Source organism: Primulina huaijiensis, chromosome 1, assembly GCF_012295235.1.
Source record: "Primulina huaijiensis isolate GDHJ02 chromosome 1, ASM1229523v2, whole genome shotgun sequence".
Classification (NCBI taxonomy): Eukaryota; Viridiplantae; Streptophyta; class Magnoliopsida; order Lamiales; family Gesneriaceae; genus Primulina; species Primulina huaijiensis.
Genome location: NC_133306.1, coordinates 2,680,005 through 2,697,262, shown reverse-complemented (window position 1 = coordinate 2,697,262; position 17,258 = coordinate 2,680,005). Strand labels below are relative to the sequence as shown.

The 17,258-nt window shown below is 33.1% G+C and overlaps 4 protein-coding genes and 1 long non-coding RNA gene across 5 annotated transcripts; 4 read left to right on the top strand and 1 right to left on the bottom strand.

Moving 5' to 3' along the window:
• Window positions 1-543: 543 nt before the first annotated feature.
• On the top strand, window positions 544-3,971 carry LOC140982061 (syntaxin-132-like). The gene is made up of 13 exons (XM_073448498.1): window positions 544-881; window positions 1,724-1,843; window positions 1,965-2,021; window positions 2,266-2,314; window positions 2,408-2,496; window positions 2,579-2,652; window positions 2,728-2,770; window positions 2,857-2,917; window positions 3,043-3,068; window positions 3,164-3,241; window positions 3,358-3,438; window positions 3,526-3,591; window positions 3,721-3,971. Exons 1-13 carry the CDS (start codon window positions 738-740, stop codon window positions 3,889-3,891), a joined length of 1,059 nt encoding a protein of 352 aa, XP_073304599.1. The 5' UTR covers window positions 544-737; the 3' UTR covers window positions 3,892-3,971.
• A 4,912-nt stretch (window positions 3,972-8,883) lies between these two features.
• LOC140981991 (homeobox-leucine zipper protein ROC2-like) lies at window positions 8,884-10,690 on the top strand. The gene is made up of 4 exons (XM_073448435.1): window positions 8,884-9,474; window positions 9,946-10,063; window positions 10,138-10,326; window positions 10,443-10,690. The coding sequence occupies exons 1-4, from the start codon at window positions 9,314-9,316 to the stop codon at window positions 10,527-10,529; spliced, it is 555 nt and encodes a 184-aa protein (XP_073304536.1). The 5' UTR covers window positions 8,884-9,313; the 3' UTR covers window positions 10,530-10,690.
• A 2,622-nt stretch (window positions 10,691-13,312) lies between these two features.
• Window positions 13,313-14,302, top strand: LOC140976690 (homeobox-leucine zipper protein ROC7-like). Its single transcript, XM_073440953.1, has 4 exons — window positions 13,313-13,437; window positions 13,601-13,718; window positions 13,834-14,019; window positions 14,117-14,302. Exons 1-4 carry the CDS (start codon window positions 13,328-13,330, stop codon window positions 14,201-14,203), a joined length of 501 nt encoding a protein of 166 aa, XP_073297054.1. The 5' UTR covers window positions 13,313-13,327; the 3' UTR covers window positions 14,204-14,302.
• Window positions 14,303-14,387: 85 nt separating this feature from the next.
• LOC140976699 (uncharacterized) lies at window positions 14,388-14,994 on the top strand. The gene is made up of 2 exons (XR_012175298.1): window positions 14,388-14,683; window positions 14,787-14,994. It is a non-coding gene; the product is annotated as an uncharacterized lncRNA (long non-coding RNA).
• LOC140976689 (glucose-6-phosphate/phosphate translocator 2, chloroplastic-like) lies at window positions 14,747-16,400 on the bottom strand. Its single transcript, XM_073440946.1, has 4 exons — window positions 15,763-16,400; window positions 15,454-15,679; window positions 15,090-15,312; window positions 14,747-14,993 (listed from the first exon to the last, which is right to left on the bottom strand). Exons 1-4 carry the CDS (start codon window positions 16,279-16,281, stop codon window positions 14,762-14,764), a joined length of 1,200 nt encoding a protein of 399 aa, XP_073297047.1. The 5' UTR covers window positions 16,282-16,400; the 3' UTR covers window positions 14,747-14,761.
• Between the last annotated feature and the right edge of the window lie 858 nt (window positions 16,401-17,258).

The window sequence follows — 17,258 nt, the reverse complement described above, 5'->3', positions numbered from 1 at the left end:
ATTTCGTATATACACCTCCATTTCCCAAATAGTAAAAAAATTATATATACGATTTGAAAATCATGATAAATTTTTTTTGTTTCACTCAGTATGTGCATTTTCCAAAGACTCGTTATCTCGCAAAACAAACATCTGAAAAAATTCGATCCTGGGTGTGGGGGCTATGAATGGTTGGGATTTCACTTCATGGGAAAAAAATTTTTTAAAAAAAAAAATTGTGCCGGAAAAAATTCTGGCCCTTGGATGTACCCCTGCAGGCACAGTGCCTGCAGGGGTAGGATGGAATAATCCGCCTGCAGGGGTAGGATGGAATAATCCAAAAATTGGAAACAAATCCATATATAAAGAAAATAAATTTTTATTTATTATAGGATGGATATAAGACTCATGATCAGTTATTATTCGGGGTTGGATTTCCAAAAATAACAGGTCTGTTCAGAAATTATTATAAGATTTCATTTTTTCTTAACCTGCAGTATTTAATTATCATATAACTATAAATTTTTTAGGAAAAAATTAATTTAGGAAAAAATTGTATTTCGGAAAAAATTAATTAACAAAATAATAATAATATAGTTACACGCATGGTTGTAGTTTAATTAGAAAACATTAATTCCCCTAAAAGGGTCTTGGAAGATGGTTTGTAACGCCTGGTTGTTTGTGTTGCATTGTTGCACAGATAAAAAAATAAAAATACTTTCCTTTGTTTTGTCGTCCGATTAATTTGCCGCCGGCCAATGCCCCCACAAACCTTGTACACACGTACTGTGCATATATCCATCCATACAGAGATACAACAAGCTGCTACACTTCAATCACAATTCACAACGCAAACTGAGACCAACTCGATCGATCTACTACCCATGAACGACCTCTTGACGGTCAGTGTTTGATAATATTTTTATTATGTTTAATTTAATTTGATGGTTTATTATTATGACTGTTGATTTTTGTTGTCTCTTTTATGCTTTTGCATGCATTCTGATGATGGGGGCGTATATATTTATGAAAACCGTTAGATATGAATATGTTAGATACCTGTGACTCGATAGATGAAATAATCATGAAAAAACTGAGACTGCAGTTCACATACGTTGGGACGAACTTTTGTTATGTTGGTTGTCTTTCCATAATATATGATGCACTAGACAGTATAGACATATGTTTTATATGGTTGCTATCAGAATAGTCGGGGGATATGAAGATGAATTCAGCACTTTGTAGCGTCACAAATCTCTGGTTAAGCAAACACCAGAACCTTGTTTTATGTTACCAATTCTTGTTCAAAATTATTAAAAACCCGATTAGGCAGAAACTACATACAATAAAAACAAGTTGTTGGCACTGAGATTTGTGAAATCTATACTTTCCATATAAGTGACATCCATTTTCTATGATACAATGATTAAAGCAATGACAATTAAACACCGATTTTTACTTCACGAACAAAATACATACCTGAATGTTGTCACCATCGAACGATCAGAGAAACAGAAGAGAAAGCAGCATTCTCGTCCAATTTTTCATTATCTGATGGTTAAACATGAGAAATGATCAAGGGCATATCCCGAGGAGTTCGAGTTAAATTTAGTCATCAAGTTGATTATTTGTTTCCCAATATTTCAACCCCTTCCAGTTCTTAAGAAATCGACTCATAACTTTCTTTCACACTCTTCAAATTTTCACATGTATTTAATATAATCGTATATTGGAACGTTTCCAGGATTCGTTTGTCCGTGATGCCAACGGCAATACCCCTTCTAGAGAACATGATATAGAGATGGGAACACGACGAGTTCCCAGGAGTAACTCGGATATGGGGATGGAATCCTTTAATAAACATGTATGCTGTATTCCTTGGTGCTTCATCAATCATCATCTATAATGCAAGTTATCTGTCGTCGTCTCAACAATATTGTAATTTATGCTTCGGCTTAGAGTGTTGCGTTTTCTTCTTAATGTAGATACAAGAGGTTGAAAAGCAGGTGGAAAAACTATATGACCTACTAGTGAAACTGAAGGTATGAGAGCCATCTGTTTAGATGAATTAAAAACCTTTTTGTCTCTACCCTGTTCAACAAATTACAAATGCTTATTTTGCCATAGCTTCTTTGAAAGATGTCGGGACATTGGCTGATCAATCTGTTCATGCAGCTAACTTCGAATTGTAGACTTACTGTATGCCGCGATTTTGTGTCAGAAAGTCTTTGTATTGCAGGAGTTGGTTTCATTTGTTGGGTGATATGTTCTGACTATTTTGTTTAGGATGCCAATGAGGAGTCAAAAACAGTTATGAAAGCATCTTCTATGAAAGGTGCGATCGTTTTATTCTAATTTTTTTTACTGCAAATGAATCCACACATTTTACTTGTAATGTAGTTTAATGCATGCTCTACTTTGTTTCCAGCTATTAGGAAGCGGATGGAGAAAGATATCAATGAAGTGGGGAAGGTGGCACTCAATCTAAAAGTGAAAATCGAAGCGATTAATAATGAAGTGCGTCTCTGATCACTAAGTAGAAGCTCTCTACCACAAACTCCTTGTACATACTTATAAGTGATTATCTTCACTGCTTCAGAATTTAACTAACAGGAAGAAGCCCGGTTGCGGAAAAGGTACTGCTGTGGATCGGTCGAGGATGATCATGACAAAGTGAGTGTCAGTTGAAGATTTCGTTGGTATCTCTATTTTATTTTGAAACACTGATTGGATTTTCGTTTGTTGCAGCGCATCGACAAAAAAATTTAGAGACCTCATGAATGAATTTCAGGTCTTGTTTTCAACTGAAATTCATTTCCATGCCTATTTTTCCTGTTACAAATCCAAATGGTTGATTTAACTTGTTTGCTCCATCAGGCCTTGAGGCAGAAGATAGATGACGAATATCGCGAGGTTGTTGAGAGAAGGGTGATAACAGGTCTGTTCAAACTGGGATTTAAATAAAGCTCTACCTCTATTGTACATAAGTTCCATTTGTTTCCCATCTGTGTTATTTCATTTTATTGGATGGATGGTTTATTCTAAAATTTAATGCATCTGCAGTGACTGGAACCAGACCAGATGAAGAGGTGAGCCTACCTCTTATGCTATGTAACATTTTAGCTCTGGCCTGAACACAATGATCATGTGGATAATATTTATTCTGCAACTCAATGACTAACAGACCATCAACCATCTGATTGAAACTGGAAACAGTGAACAAATATTCCACAAGGCTATCCTCGAAACCGGACGAGGGCAGGTAAATATGATGTATAATTTGTTTTGTAAGCTCCAAACCTACCGTTTGAACATGAAGATGTACAATGAAATAGTGCAATGTATACATACATGTCTTATATGTGTGACTCGTTGCAGGTACTGAATACTTTGGAAGAAATTCAGGAAAGACATGATGCTGTCATGGAAATTGAGAAGAAGCTTCTCGACTTGCATCAGGTATCTCTCCATTTATCTACAACTCAATCCCACGTACGTTCGAAAGCTTCGGTTATCAAACGATGAATCTCTCATTCTGCTTGTCAGATTTACCTTGATATGGCTGTGCTGGTCGAGGCTCAAGGAGAAATCTTAGATAACATCGAGAGCCAGGTACGTTTCGAGACTCGAACTGATGTATTACTATGTCTTGTATAGGTGAAGGACTTGTTCATTTTCAAAGTAGTTGCTCTTATATCTTTGAATTTGATGCTTTTGTTTTTGCCCACAATGAATTTATAGGTGAAAAATGCAGTGGAGCACGTACATATGGGAGCAGATGCTCTTCAAACTGCGAAATCATTGCAGAAAAAATCAAGAAAATGCATGATGATTGGAATAATTTTGGTATTGGTTATAGCTATCATCTTAATACTCTCCATTCTTAAACCATGGAATAAGTCGTCAACATGAGATAAGAGTATGTGGCATCTTGATCAGCTATACCTGGGAATTTATGATGTTTTTGTCCTATATTATATAACATATTGCAGCAGTTGTAATATTTCACTACGGAATAATTGTTTCAGTTCTTTATTTTTTTTTTAAAGTAAACATTTCATTAATTTAAATTAAAAGCTAATACATCATAAACCAAAGAAGTAGATGGATCATGACCAGATATAGAACTCGTGGTCTTTGCTAAGATATCAGCTACTTGATCCGCTGATCGCTGTAAAAAAACCAAAACATAAATAAAAATATCCAACAATGTCATTTTAACCGAATTTTTTTTTTTTTTTTTTTTCGGTTTTCATTTGTCTATTTGCACTTCTATTTCTTCTTAATTATAATTAATAAAATGTTTAATGACAAAGGAACTTTATCTTGGAAGTACTTTTACTCTCAAAAGTATAAACGATAAGAAGATGATGATAATCAAATTGAAAAGTTTAAGAAAAATATTGAGATATGACATTTTTGAAGAACATTCTAAAAAAAAGACTTGATTTTTAAATTCATCGATTTTGGAACATTGATTAGTCTCTAAGTATAAAATTAAACAAATTAATTTTCTGTTAGATTGAACATGCAACTATATTTATCCGAAACTTTAACCATATACAAATCGTTGTGCTACGATTCATATTTAATGAAAACCAAACCTTTCTTTGAGAATCAAAATCATTGACTTTGGGAAAAAAATAATCGAATTTGCAAAATCTAAAAAAGGAAAAAAAAACGATTTTGGAATTTAATTAATACCAAAAATAATATATCTTTTTTTGCTGGATTTGGATCTCTTTCAGTAGACTTGGCCCAGCGTCGGTTGGACGGGTCGAGACTGTTGGGTTGACCCAACGAGTTTGTATTATTATTACTTTTAAAATATGAGTTATTGAGCCATAAACGAAAGAACAAAACAAAAGAAGTCTAGAGTAAGATATGGTCACACCCTGACCATAAAAAGAAACGAAAATTATGATGATAAATCATGTTTTATTAGTCTTAATTATAGTATTTGATTCATTGAAAACTTTTGAAGTTATGTATTTTTTTTTATTAAAAGAGAGAATTATTTTATATAGTTTTATAAGTACAAGTCAATTTTTTTAAATTTATCTGTTTAAATGTTTATTATTTATTAACAAATAATTTTTTTAAAAAATTTTAAAAATAATTTGGGCTTGCCATACCCGGGTCCACAACCCGGATCGTAACTGTCAACCGTCTAGGACGGTTATGGCTAAGGGACATGATTTTTCCCATCCCAATCCGTCGGTCCGACTGGGAGCGGAACCAGACCGGCCGTGAATTTATTTGTTATTTCATGGGCTGGGTCAATACATGTTTGGAAACAAAACCACGATCCTCGTTTGAGTGGACACCCAAACGGCGAAATATTCGTCGTAAGATTCTATACATAACATATTTTAGAGGTTCTCTAATGGCTACAGGACCAGTTGAAGTTGCAAGTTTCCGGCGATGGAAAACCTAGGATATGGGCTTCAAAACTAATGAAAGAACGAATAAGGTGGAGGTTTTTCAACTGAGCGAGCCTTCTACTTTACCAATGCGTCGTTATTGCAGTCAAATATCTTGAACGGGAAAGTTTTCAGTGGTTAGGTATTGTCGTTTAATTTAGTCTGTCGAATGCATGGTGTTATAGAATGAAGGGTTAACATTGCCCATTGTCAAGAAATTAAAGTCATACAAGCTGGAAAACTACTAATTTACAATCAATTGCTTTGGCAAGAAATTTGGTCACGATTTTTCTTGAAAACTAGCTAAGTATGACCTTTGAGCTTCAACATTTCAAACTAATCCTCTTTATTTTCCAAGTGGAAAATATTATTTATGAGAAAATTATGGTGTTTCTGGACAAAAAGAATGAAGAATGAAGGACCTTTTGTAAAGTTGAAAATCTAGATCAAAAAGTTCTGCAGATCATCACCATGAATTTTGTCTTGATGAGGATCTATTCGATCACTTGTAAAACGGGCCGGTAGATTCATTTTTTATGAGCAATGCATTCAACATCGGGTTGTAATTGGGATGATGTTACCTGGACTCCTTTAGAGCAAAGATTATGGTGGATGATTTCAAGCAGTTGTCGTAGTTTGGTGAAATTTAGAACTCGTTGATTTGAAGAAGACTCACGATGACTGAAGAAGTAATAGGCAACAACTCGCAAGGAGAAATAAGTTCATTCTTTGACTAAGAGATGCAAAACTTTAGCCAAATTTGTTGTTTCCGTAGCCATTGTAGTCATCTAAATCTAATATAAAGGTTTGAGAATAAACTTAATTTGATCACAGTTGCTCACTCACTTTCCATCTGAGTCCCAGGGCATCTGTTTTATGCATAGGTTTCCTCCTAGAGGCATTTAATAGAATTACATTTCTCAATCTGAGAATTCATAATTCTCAACATTTTAGGCCACAAATTCTTGATCCTCCCACTAAATACAGCAGAAATGACTGGAAGTCTCACATAATTATGAGATATAGATAAGAGAACCCACGGGCCGATATTAGCTAGCTATACTTCCTCTGTTTTGTTGCTGCTTCTACTCCCAATTCAAATTTCATGAAAGCAAAATAGTTAGTTCATATAATCTGCCTGTTTTTTTATTTTTTTTTAAAAAAATTCCTTTACTTTGACGGTCAATTTTGGTTCAGTTTTCGTAAGCCAAATTATGTCTACTTTTTTTTAAAAAAACTTTGCAGGTTCATGCTGCTTTATTTACTATGCTTTCAGTGGCAGCAGGATTTGTTGCCTTTTCACACAAGGTATTATGTCCTTCTGGCTATTACCATGTCCAATCTAAGCTGCTTAAAGTTGAATATGTTTTTTTATTCATTTGTTCTCCAATAAAATATCTGCATTATGTTATGGTCCAGAATCCAGATTTCTATAAGTATATTATGTTACACTTCATATAATTCTTTGTATCTGTATTAACTACATGTGTCACTAAAACATAATTTAAGGAACAAGCTCAAGAAAATAAACAAAATCAATATCATAGTGGTTGTTTCTAGATTTTCTAGAAATTGTTCTCCTGTGTTAGCATTATGCATTTAGCTTTACAATGCTTAAGTTCAAATTCAATTTACTTCCGAAAACGTTTTTCAGCCAGCTTCTTGTAACAAGATGAAAGTTACATGTCAAGTATTACATGGTTTATAGGAAAGGAACCTCAGGATTTCTATCATGATTTAATGAATTATGTGTTGCATAATATATCGAATGATAAAGCTGTATAGCAAACTTTCGTAAAAAAATCAGTGAACTAAATGGTGAAGAAAACACAGTAGAGCAAAACTTAAAGTAAACAAAACCGAGGTCTGTATGAAGTACAATGTCTTTAAAATAGATTCGTCCCCTCCTGTATGTGCTTCGAGGATCGTTGCTAACGTAAAATGAAAACCCAGCGGCCATGAGTAATTCTTCTGAATTTGTCATTTTCTTCTAAAATATAGCCATACCTTCAATAGAAGTATAGAGTATGTCCCAGTGAAGGAACTGGATCGGGTATAGTTGACATAAGGGAATCAAGTTATGTATAGATGAACAAAAAAAGAAATAAAAGATATTAACACTTGGAAAGCCACCATTTTTTATTGATAAAGTTGCATTAAGATGTAATTTAGGTAATTTTCTGGTCTAAATCCCCTACTTTCCAGAGCCACATTAAACCCCGATTTGATCAGAAGTCAGGCCGGGTTGGCTCGCCAAGCACCTGTCTCTCCATTCAAAAACTTCGAAATCGTGTCCTTAGCTTGTGGCAATCAATCCTTCTGCCACTCGAACCAACAGAAGCTGGTAACTTAGATGTCCTTTAATCAAGTTAAAATTTAGTATCACAAAATAAACAAGTTGATAATAAAATGAAAGAATTTGGAGGTATGAAAAGAGTAGAAAACGAAACAAGGAACTGAAGGGAAAATGTAAGGACTAGACAGAAATGAGATTGTGAATATGTAATAATTAAAGATTGAATGTAGATTATGCCATTTAAATTTTAATAGTCGAGTCAAAAGGCAGGAATACAAATTAAATATAAAAGTTAATAACAAATTGAGGGAATTTGGAGGGAGATGAAAAAAGGTTGATAAAGATAGAGAGAAGAAAAGAAGAAAACAATGGGAAAAGTATTGAGTATATAAAAATGAAATAGAGAATAGGCAATGGAAATTGAATGCAGATTATGCAATTTAATAATCGAATTTATATATATAGACAATATATGAAAAACAAATATTAATGTGGAAAATATATCTTCTTTGAATTGAATGACAAAAATCATGATAAATTGTATTTCCGCGATACATTCATATAATAAATGAGTGACTCAAAATCTATGATACCATGGACACTTTATATATTATTTAATATCGATTCTGGTATCCATTAATATAATTTGTAAATAAAAGTAAAATTTTATAATAATCTTGTGAAATTGAAAATTTTTTGTTTTGTGAAAAGTTTCGAACAATCCCCTCTTATCAATTACTCTAATTTACCACTCATGATAATTAAACATATGATATATATTGACTCTAAATAAATTGTAGAATCGAACGATTGTCATTTTATCCAAATTATAGTTAGTGGTGATGGTTCAATTCAAACTTGCCATACGGCAAATTTCATTTGTTATTGTAGAATGGCAATTGTTGGCCCCAACAAATAGTTTGCCTTTATCTTTTTATTTGGATGGTCAATTTAATAATTAGTGATTGCAATATTGTAAATTCAAGTCTCTTAATAACTACATTTTCTCACCCCCAAAACTTTTACTTTCCAAGATTATAATAATCACGCTATTCTCATAATAATCACACAATTCTATTCTATAAATTCTGCAATTTCAATTCTTGTTTCATTGCCAAATCATTATCTTGTTGCTTACCTTCCTTTTTTTCTTCGGCTCTTTCTCTCTAAATATTGGACTTCATCTTTTATTTTGCTCTTCATTATTCATTGGGTTAAAGGATACTAAAGTTGCAAATCTCACCGTAGCTACCAAAGGTTACAAAACATTTTTCATTTAATTGTTTGTATCTCTCAATCTGCTTGCACACAACCCAGACAATAAAACACGGATTAAACGGTCGAACTGAGAATCGCGCAAAATGTCGGAAGCTTTTTGATATATATATATTTGTTTGCCTCTCATCAGGGGCTGACTAGCAAAATGTGGGCAAGGACATATGCCCCCTTGGCCACTTAAAGTTGCTCATCAGGGGCTGACTTGTATCCAATTCCTATCTTTGCCCAATTGAGCGTTGTTGTTAGATCAAGAAATATCTTGAGAACTAACTTTTTATCTTATTCTGTGTTACAATTAAATTATGTTTTGAAGTGATAACTCAAATCATAATGCGAAATGACTTGCAAGTTTCATATTGTTACATTAAGGAGAATGGCAGACAAAGCTCTTATCCAATTTGACCTGAACATAAATGAAGCCGAGTACATTAATTTGGTTGATGATCATCAATCAAACAGAAGGCGGCACACGCAGCACCAGATCCATAGGCTGGAAGCGTAAGATGATTTGCAAATTATTTTGATCACACATCGAATTTTACAAATTTGGTTGTCAACTAAAAGTAGGTCTCTTGTGAAACGGTCTCACGAATCTTTATCTGTGAGACGGGTCAACCATACCGATATTCATAATAAAAAGTAATACTTTCAGCATTAAAAGTAATACTTTTTCATGGATGACCCAAATAAGAGATCAGTATCACAAAATACGACCCGTGAGACCGTCTCACACAAAGCTTACGATAAAATTTACTTTTTCGATAAAGTTTACGATAAAATTAAATTTCTTGGGTGATCGATAAAGTTTACGATAAAATTTCATTTTTCTCTGTCATTTTCCCTTCGAATTCTAGATCTCTAAATTTTCATGAATTGGGACACTTTTGAAAACTTTTACTTGAAAATAGTTGATACAGATCTTTCTCTTCTGTATGTGTAGTGTTAAAATTAAATTTTACTGAATTTTAGGTTTTTCAAAGATTGTCCAAACCCGGACTACAAACAAAGAAGAGCCCTGGGCCTGGAATTAGGGTTGGAGCCGCAGCAAGTGAAATTTTGGTTCCAAAATAAGCGTACACAGCTGAAAGTAAGGAACCATTTAAAAATTATATATTGTTTTGTTTTCATACGATGGTTATTTCTTGATTTCTTTTCCATTAGATGCAATATGGCCACTTAGAAAATGCAGAGCTCCGAGCAGAAAACAAAAGACTCAGAGACGAAAACATGAGTCACATGGAACATCTCGAGAATGCTGCATGCCTTAGTTGTGGCAGCCCTCTTGTTATACCAGAAATCTCTGTCGATGAACATCAATTGCGTGCGGAAAATCTGCGGTTGAGAGAAGAGGTAATGCAAATAGATCATACAAAATATTTCCAATATTGGAAAATATAGTTTCCTGTTATTGTTGCCTTGCGTATTTATTATACCTCAAATATGATTGATTTGTTTCATGTACTTAGATCGAACGTTTGTCCGCACTAGCAGCACGATACATCGGCAAGCCTGTTACTGATTTGGACAATATTTCCCATCGAACAGCTCCATGATTCATAAATGTAGCTACTGAATGGATGGGGTTTGGTCACCGATACCTGTGTCACTCTCTTTATTGAAAGGAATATTAAGTTTATCATGTATTTTTTTAATGTCAATTTTTTTTTTAAAAAAAATTTAACAGTAAAATTTATTATTAAATATTTTTTGAGCCATATAAATCTAAGAGCAGGTCTCTTGTGAGACGGTCTCACGAATCTTTATCTGTGAGACGGGTCAATCCTACCGATATTCACAATAAAAAATAATACTCTTAGCATAAAAAGAAATATTTTTTCATAGATGACCCTAATAAGATGTCCGTATCACAAAATACGACTCGTGAGACCGTCTCACACAAGTTTTTGCTTAAATCTAATCTTTTTTCGTAAACTTTTTGTCTTTCCTAATTCACATCTCTCCAATTCACTCCAAGTAAAAAGTAGTGATAATATGAATATTTGATATGTCATATAAAGATGTGAAAATTACGTCCGACCTTGAATGAAAATGAAAACCGGGATACATATTTGATTAACGATTAACAATCAAAATCCAAGTATCATTCTCATCCTCACGTCTATGAAACAGGGAAGGAATCAACTTTCATGCTAAATTAAAACTGTCTTTAAATTTATTGTATTGATCTTTTCATTTACTACTCTATTTAACACACGATGTATAATTTATGAAACATAAAAATTCGAAAGTTTAGTGTTAATACAATGGTCATGTAACTTGTATGTTATTTTCATTTTTTGACAAGCAAAAACCGTGAACTCCGGTTTAAAAAAAAAACCAAAAAATGAAAACTAAAAAACGAGACTAAAAATGATAATTCACAGTAACATGATCAAAAATGAAAAAGAAACACAAGTTATATGACTAAAAATATAAATTCGTTGTTTTTTTTAAAAGAAAGAGGAATATATTACTCTCGAGAATAGTTGATTACAACTTCTCGTAGCCAAGAAGTAAAATCAAAATTCATCCAAATTACATTATAAGAAATCGAAGCAACGAATTTTGCCAATTTGCGAGCTGTTCGGTTAGTTTGTCTCCGCATAAGTTAAATTCCCACAAAGACTTGCTCGTCTGAGAGAAGCTTTTTGATTTGAATAATTACTGAAACCTCGTGGCCAAAGAACTCAATCATATCACTCACTCGGTTTGTTTTCGATGATGTGGATCGATCGAAGGGGGGTTTAGTAGGGACAATTAATGTAAATGTAAGATGAAAACTTCCAAATTTTCATGTGTAATTCTTCCAAAATTTTCGTTTCTCTTTAAAATATACGAAGCCATCCCTTATGCAGAAGCATCGAGTATGTCCTAATGCAAGAACTGGATTGGGTACAAAAGTTGGTCATCAATTTGAATATCTTTTTATCAAGTCAAACGTATTGGAGAAATGAAAGTGGTTCATAAAGATAGAAAGCAGACACTACAAAAAAAAAATTTGTGATTAGCGACGGAACTTCAAACCGTCGTTATAACATTCTAAAATTAACATTCGAGAACATACAAAATCAAAAATGGGAAAAATTGTAAGTTGAAGAACCAAAATTACAATTTTCTCTTTAATATGTTAGTGACTCAAAATTTATAATGTTATAAAGATGTCTATTACTTAATTCTATTTATTATATTTTCGTATGATTTTCGTGATTATAATTTATCAATAAAAGGTAATTCTATAGTGATAACTTAAAAACCGAGTGTTTGCTACTTCACAAAAATTTATATTTTGTGTTAATTGTGTAACTTAAATTTTTTTAGAACTTTTAGGTGTCATAATGCGTTCGTTCTTTCAATTTGGTCAAATTTGGTCAATTGTTGTTTCTCACAATCCATTGCTAAGAATCACACCAATTTGCAAGCAACAGCTCAAAATTTTCAACAAGTACAACTCAACCATCTTTCAATCATTTTTTTAGTGAGGATAATTTTTTGTTTCGAAAAAATCTTTTGTCGTTTTTTCTTTGTTAGGATGATGAATTATTATTAATTGCGATTTTGTAAATACGAAATCTCAAAATAAATGCATTTTGTCACGTCCAATATATTTTTTTTCCCGAGATTACAATAATATCGCAAATTTTTTTCTATAAATTTATGGAATTCTCATTCACTTTTCATTATCAAATCACTATCTCCGTCGCTTATCTTCCTCCGTTTCTTCTTCTTTTCTCTATTTTCCGACCTTGTAGAACTTTCTATCTTTATCAGATGTTTTTTCAGTAGATTAAAAGGTTATTCAAGTTACAAATCTCATCGTAGCTTCACAAGGTCATAAAAATATTTCGTTTAATTATTTTTTTTCTGACTGGTGTTGATATGACACCAACGCGCGTGATACTAAAATGATGTTTAGGTGTCATTCACATAATGTAGATGATGAACAATTATTTAAATTACCAAAAATTTAAAGATTAAATCATGAATAAAGATCCAATTTGACCATATAAAAGAGTAAAATTGTAAATTTTCAATTTCTTTTTTGCAATTTCAAGTTAATAATCTGGCCCCCTCATTGACCTTATCTGATTCCTATCTTGCCCAATTCAGCATCATGAAATATATTAAATCTTTACTTATTATTATTTAAAAAGATCTATAAATATCTTTACTACAATTTCTAATTATCTTATTTTTGTGATACTAAAACATTATATTGGAACTCCTTTAAACATTTTTCTTAGTTTGCAATACTACTAGTTATTGTATTATATTTAACTCCTTTAAATCTTGAAATGATAACTGAAACCTTAAAGGAAAATGATTTGCAAGTTTCAGATTGTTTACAAGAAGGATGGCGGAGAAAGCTGTTCACCAATTCGACCTTAACTTAAGTGGAGAGGAAGAAGTTCATCAACCAAAAAGAAGGCGGCACAACCAGCATCAGATCCAAGAGCTGGAATCGTAAGATGATTTATAAATCTTATTCTTTACGACCGTTAAATTATTTTGATCACATATAAAAATTTGGTTGAAGAACTTTCTAAAAGTTTTACTTTAAAATAGTAGTTGAAAAGTGGTCATGCTAATCTTATGTATGTGTAATGCTAAAATAATTGTGTTTTAGGTTTTTTAAAGATTGCCCAAACCCCGACTACAGACAAAGAAGAGCACTGGGCCTTGAGTTAGGTTTGGAGCTGCAGCAAGTGAGGTATTGGTTCCAAAACAAGCGCACGCAACTGAAGGTCAGAAACCGTTCTTCAAATATATATATATATATATATATATATATATATCAAATGTATTAACTTGGATTATTTTCATATTCAAATGCTAATTTCTTGATTTCATTTTGATCAGGCTCAACATGGCCACCTAGAAAACATGCAGCTCCGTGCAGAAAACGAAAGACTCAAAGTCGAAAACTGGAGTCACACGGAGCATCTCAAGAATGCTGCATGTGCTAGTTGTGGCTGCCCTGTTTTACGAGAAATGTCCGACACAGAACGTCAACTGCGTGCAGAAAACGTGCAGTTGAGAGTAGAGGTGATGCAAATTGATCGATCATACAAAATTGAAGCTATATATATATTCTATTCTTGATCTATGCGTTAAAACTAATTTATTTGTTTAATGCATTTAGATTGATCGTTTTTCGGAAATAGCGGCGCAGTACATTGGCAAGCGCGTCTCAGCTTCCGACAATATCCCCCATCCAACAGCTCCGTAATTGGTAAATGTAGCTGCTGAATATAGACATTGTTGGTTACCGGGCTTGTGTCTCTCTTTCTCTATGTTGAATGAATATTAAGTTTAATTTATTTGCTGAAAAAAGTTCGGTTATGTGCTTTTTTTTTTTTATCAAATCTCTGAATTTGATTTAACATTACATTATATAATTCATTATTGAACAAAATTAATTTTATTTCTCACAAAATTGCACGAAAAATGCACCGATACAGACTTATTTCTCACAAAATTGCACGGAAAATATAGGTACTTATAAACCATACATTTTATGTTACAAAAGAAAAAAAAATTTTGAATCAATCCAACAGTAAAGCCCTCCAAGCTGCATCAACTGGAACATATATATGTTGATTTATTATACTAAAATATTGCATCATTATGTCATCCTAACTATTGAGAGGAAAGAATTTGTATCCACTGCGGAAGGTTTTATGAGATGTATCACTGCTNAAGTTCACATGTTATATTAAAAATTATATAGTGTCCGAAAGTAATATTATTATACATATTTTATTAATAAACAATTTCGTAAATAAATTTATTTATTATTATATACCTGAGAGTAGAGGAAAGTGCCTGAAATTGCAATGGCAGCACCAAGGGCATTGATAGGTTGAAGAGGAGTGTTGAAAATTAAAATGGAGGAAACTATCACTGAAATTCTCTTCATTGTATTCCCAATGCTAAATGTCAATGGAGAAATTTCATTCAAAGACATGTACGACACTTGATTGTATAGGTGATAGAATACACTCTGGGCCACTACCCACCTGTCACCACAACCACAAGTTAATATTTATTCAAAAATTATAACATATACATGAAACCGTGACATTGCATGAGATGCAGACGAATATATATATTACCATACAAAATTGGGGCCAATTTGAGAGACGGCTTGTTGCCATCCAATTGCCCATAGTTGGGGACCCTCCATTGCAATGGCAAAAGGAGTAAGTATTACAAGAGACAATATCGAGAGGCAAGCGTAGTAGTTCATTCCTCCAACAGATTTCCCATTCATCCCCTTCTTTGAGAATATGTTTCTAAACACGAATGCCAAATTTGATACCATCGCCCCCATAAACCCTGCAATATATGTATATATATATAATAACCAATCACTTAAACAAGCTTATAAGAAAACTTTAACCGGAAAATAATTTTGTTTTTGAAAAATAATAGACTCCAAATGTATTTGAACGGATCTTTAAGACTTTATTTGGTTACCAGTGAGATTGAAATTGAGTTCAGTAGCGGCAGAGAGAGCACAGCCCCCAATGATTGGCAACAGAGAAAGGTAGACAGGCATAGGGAAGGTCTCCCCTAACAGAAATCTTGAAACCAGGACACTGAAAGCTGGCTCTCCGCTCTTGATTATGTGTGTGAAAGAAACTGCAACTTTTGACATGCTCACTGTTGCCGCCACATGCCCGATTGTGTGTGCCACCGCAACCTACGAGTTCAACAATTAATTGTTTTAGAGAGATGATACCGAAAGTTCAACCATATATATGTAAATATGTAGCGAGAGCTTACAGGCAACAAGTTTTTCCAGAACTGGAGATCAGTTTCCGGAGCCTCAGCAACCCTTGTAGCCCACGAAACCAACATGATAATAGATCCAGCCGCAAGGGAAAGAGTCGAAGTGAGCCATGGAAAAGGGAAAGCATTCAACACCTTCTTGTTATATATATTGAAAACCACATTCAAAGCCCACCACGTGGCAAAATAAACACCAATTTTCAGCTTCTGGGCCGCATTTTCCTGGTCAAAATCGATGCTTATCGGGATCGAAAGTGCCCGACGAGCTTCGTACGCGTTACATTGAATCAAGGGTTCTCGGGATTTTTTTGACTCGTTCACGTATTCATTGACATAGCCGAATCCACTAGCAGCAGAAATGTATAGTGGCTTCTTATGTGGTATTGTGTTGATTTTCTTGGAAGGGGAAAAGTTTTGAATTGTTGAAGTAGAAATGTGTTGGATTTTGCGTAAATCTTCAGCAAACGTCGACGTTCTTGAACTGGAATAGAACTGGTTTGCAGAGAAGGCCATTATTTTGCAAAAGTGAAGGTGTTCTAGCGAGATCAGCGAATGAAATAAATAAATTATGAAGATTATAGATTGCCAAGATCTCAGACAATCTAAGTATCCCTGAAGTTTAATCACAGTACAGGACCCGGCAGGTATATATAGAGAAGAAAGAGGGGTTTATGCGTGTGGGTTTCCTAGTTCGACGGTAAAAAGTCGCCGTAAAATATTCCATCAGTTATAGTAATTTAATTGTAAGCACGGTTTATAATCTTTTATAGAATTTGTGTCGACAAAATAAAAATAAATAATCAACTAATATTTTGTCATAGCATCAAATAATTAATATTTTAAATAATCAACTAGTAAATATTTATGCTTTGGTTAAATTTATAATCTACTCGTGAAAATTGAATAATAAGATCAAACATATACAAAATGATCATTAAAAAATAACTCGTCTTCATACTGTAAACAGAAGACCAATTATGACAAAAAAAAAATATATAAGTAATGTAAACTATTGAGAAATATTCATCTATTTTTTTCAATTAATTCGCTAAAAAATCCCTATGAGTCAGAAAATATGTTTTTATATTGATCCAATTATACTGATACATAATAAATTTATAGAATAAATTTTTTTTTATATTGGTCCTAATAAAAATAAATTTATAGTGAGAAAAAAATTATCAAGCGACTATAAAAATAATAAATTTATGTGAAGTTAACTTACACTACTATATAATAAGTTTTTGTAAAAAAAAAAAAAAATTCTGAGTAGTGAAAAAAAATAGTCTCGAGTCGAACTACTCTTTTGAACGACCCTGCGTTGAGGTTGGGTGGGCATTGGCTGCCGCCTGTAGACAGTTCGCAAAAGGCAACCCTTCAACACAGCTTGGAATGTGTTGTAAGTTGCCTCGAATATTCCTTTTGCGCATAAATTAGACTTTTTGTTTTTGCTTTCTTTTTGTTTTTGTTTTTTTTTTCGATTTATTCCC

What these genes read in the sequence shown, in the direction of transcription:
- LOC140981991 (XM_073448435.1), top strand. Translation starts at nt 9,314, where the DNA reads ATGACTTGCAAGTTTCATATTGTTACATTAAGGAGAATGGCAGACAAA. An exon ending in CAGATCCATAGGCTGGAAGC is followed by an intron (nt 9,475 to 9,945) that starts GTAAGATGATTT and finishes ACTGAATTTTAG; the next exon opens with GTTTTTCAAAGATTGTCCAA. An exon ending in ATAAGCGTACACAGCTGAAA is followed by an intron (nt 10,064 to 10,137) that starts GTAAGGAACCAT and finishes CTTTTCCATTAG; the next exon opens with ATGCAATATGGCCACTTAGA.
- LOC140982061 (XM_073448498.1), top strand. Translation starts at nt 738, where the DNA reads ATGCCCCCACAAACCTTGTACACACGTACTGTGCATATATCCATCCAT. An exon ending in TCGAAACCGGACGAGGGCAG is followed by an intron (nt 3,242 to 3,357) that starts GTAAATATGATG and finishes GACTCGTTGCAG; the next exon opens with GTACTGAATACTTTGGAAGA. An exon ending in TAGATAACATCGAGAGCCAG is followed by an intron (nt 3,592 to 3,720) that starts GTACGTTTCGAG and finishes ATGAATTTATAG; the next exon opens with GTGAAAAATGCAGTGGAGCA.
- LOC140976690 (XM_073440953.1), top strand. Translation starts at nt 13,328, where the DNA reads ATGGCGGAGAAAGCTGTTCACCAATTCGACCTTAACTTAAGTGGAGAG. An exon ending in CAGATCCAAGAGCTGGAATC is followed by an intron (nt 13,438 to 13,600) that starts GTAAGATGATTT and finishes ATTGTGTTTTAG; the next exon opens with GTTTTTTAAAGATTGCCCAA. An exon ending in ACGTGCAGTTGAGAGTAGAG is followed by an intron (nt 14,020 to 14,116) that starts GTGATGCAAATT and finishes TAATGCATTTAG; the next exon opens with ATTGATCGTTTTTCGGAAAT.
- LOC140976689 (XM_073440946.1), bottom strand. Translation starts at nt 16,281, where the DNA reads ATGGCCTTCTCTGCAAACCAGTTCTATTCCAGTTCAAGAACGTCGACG. An exon ending in TCTGGAAAAACTTGTTGCCT is followed by an intron (nt 15,680 to 15,762) that starts GTAAGCTCTCGC and finishes TTGAACTCGTAG; the next exon opens with GTTGCGGTGGCACACACAAT. An exon ending in ACTCAATTTCAATCTCACTG is followed by an intron (nt 15,313 to 15,453) that starts GTAACCAAATAA and finishes CATATATTGCAG; the next exon opens with GGTTTATGGGGGCGATGGTA.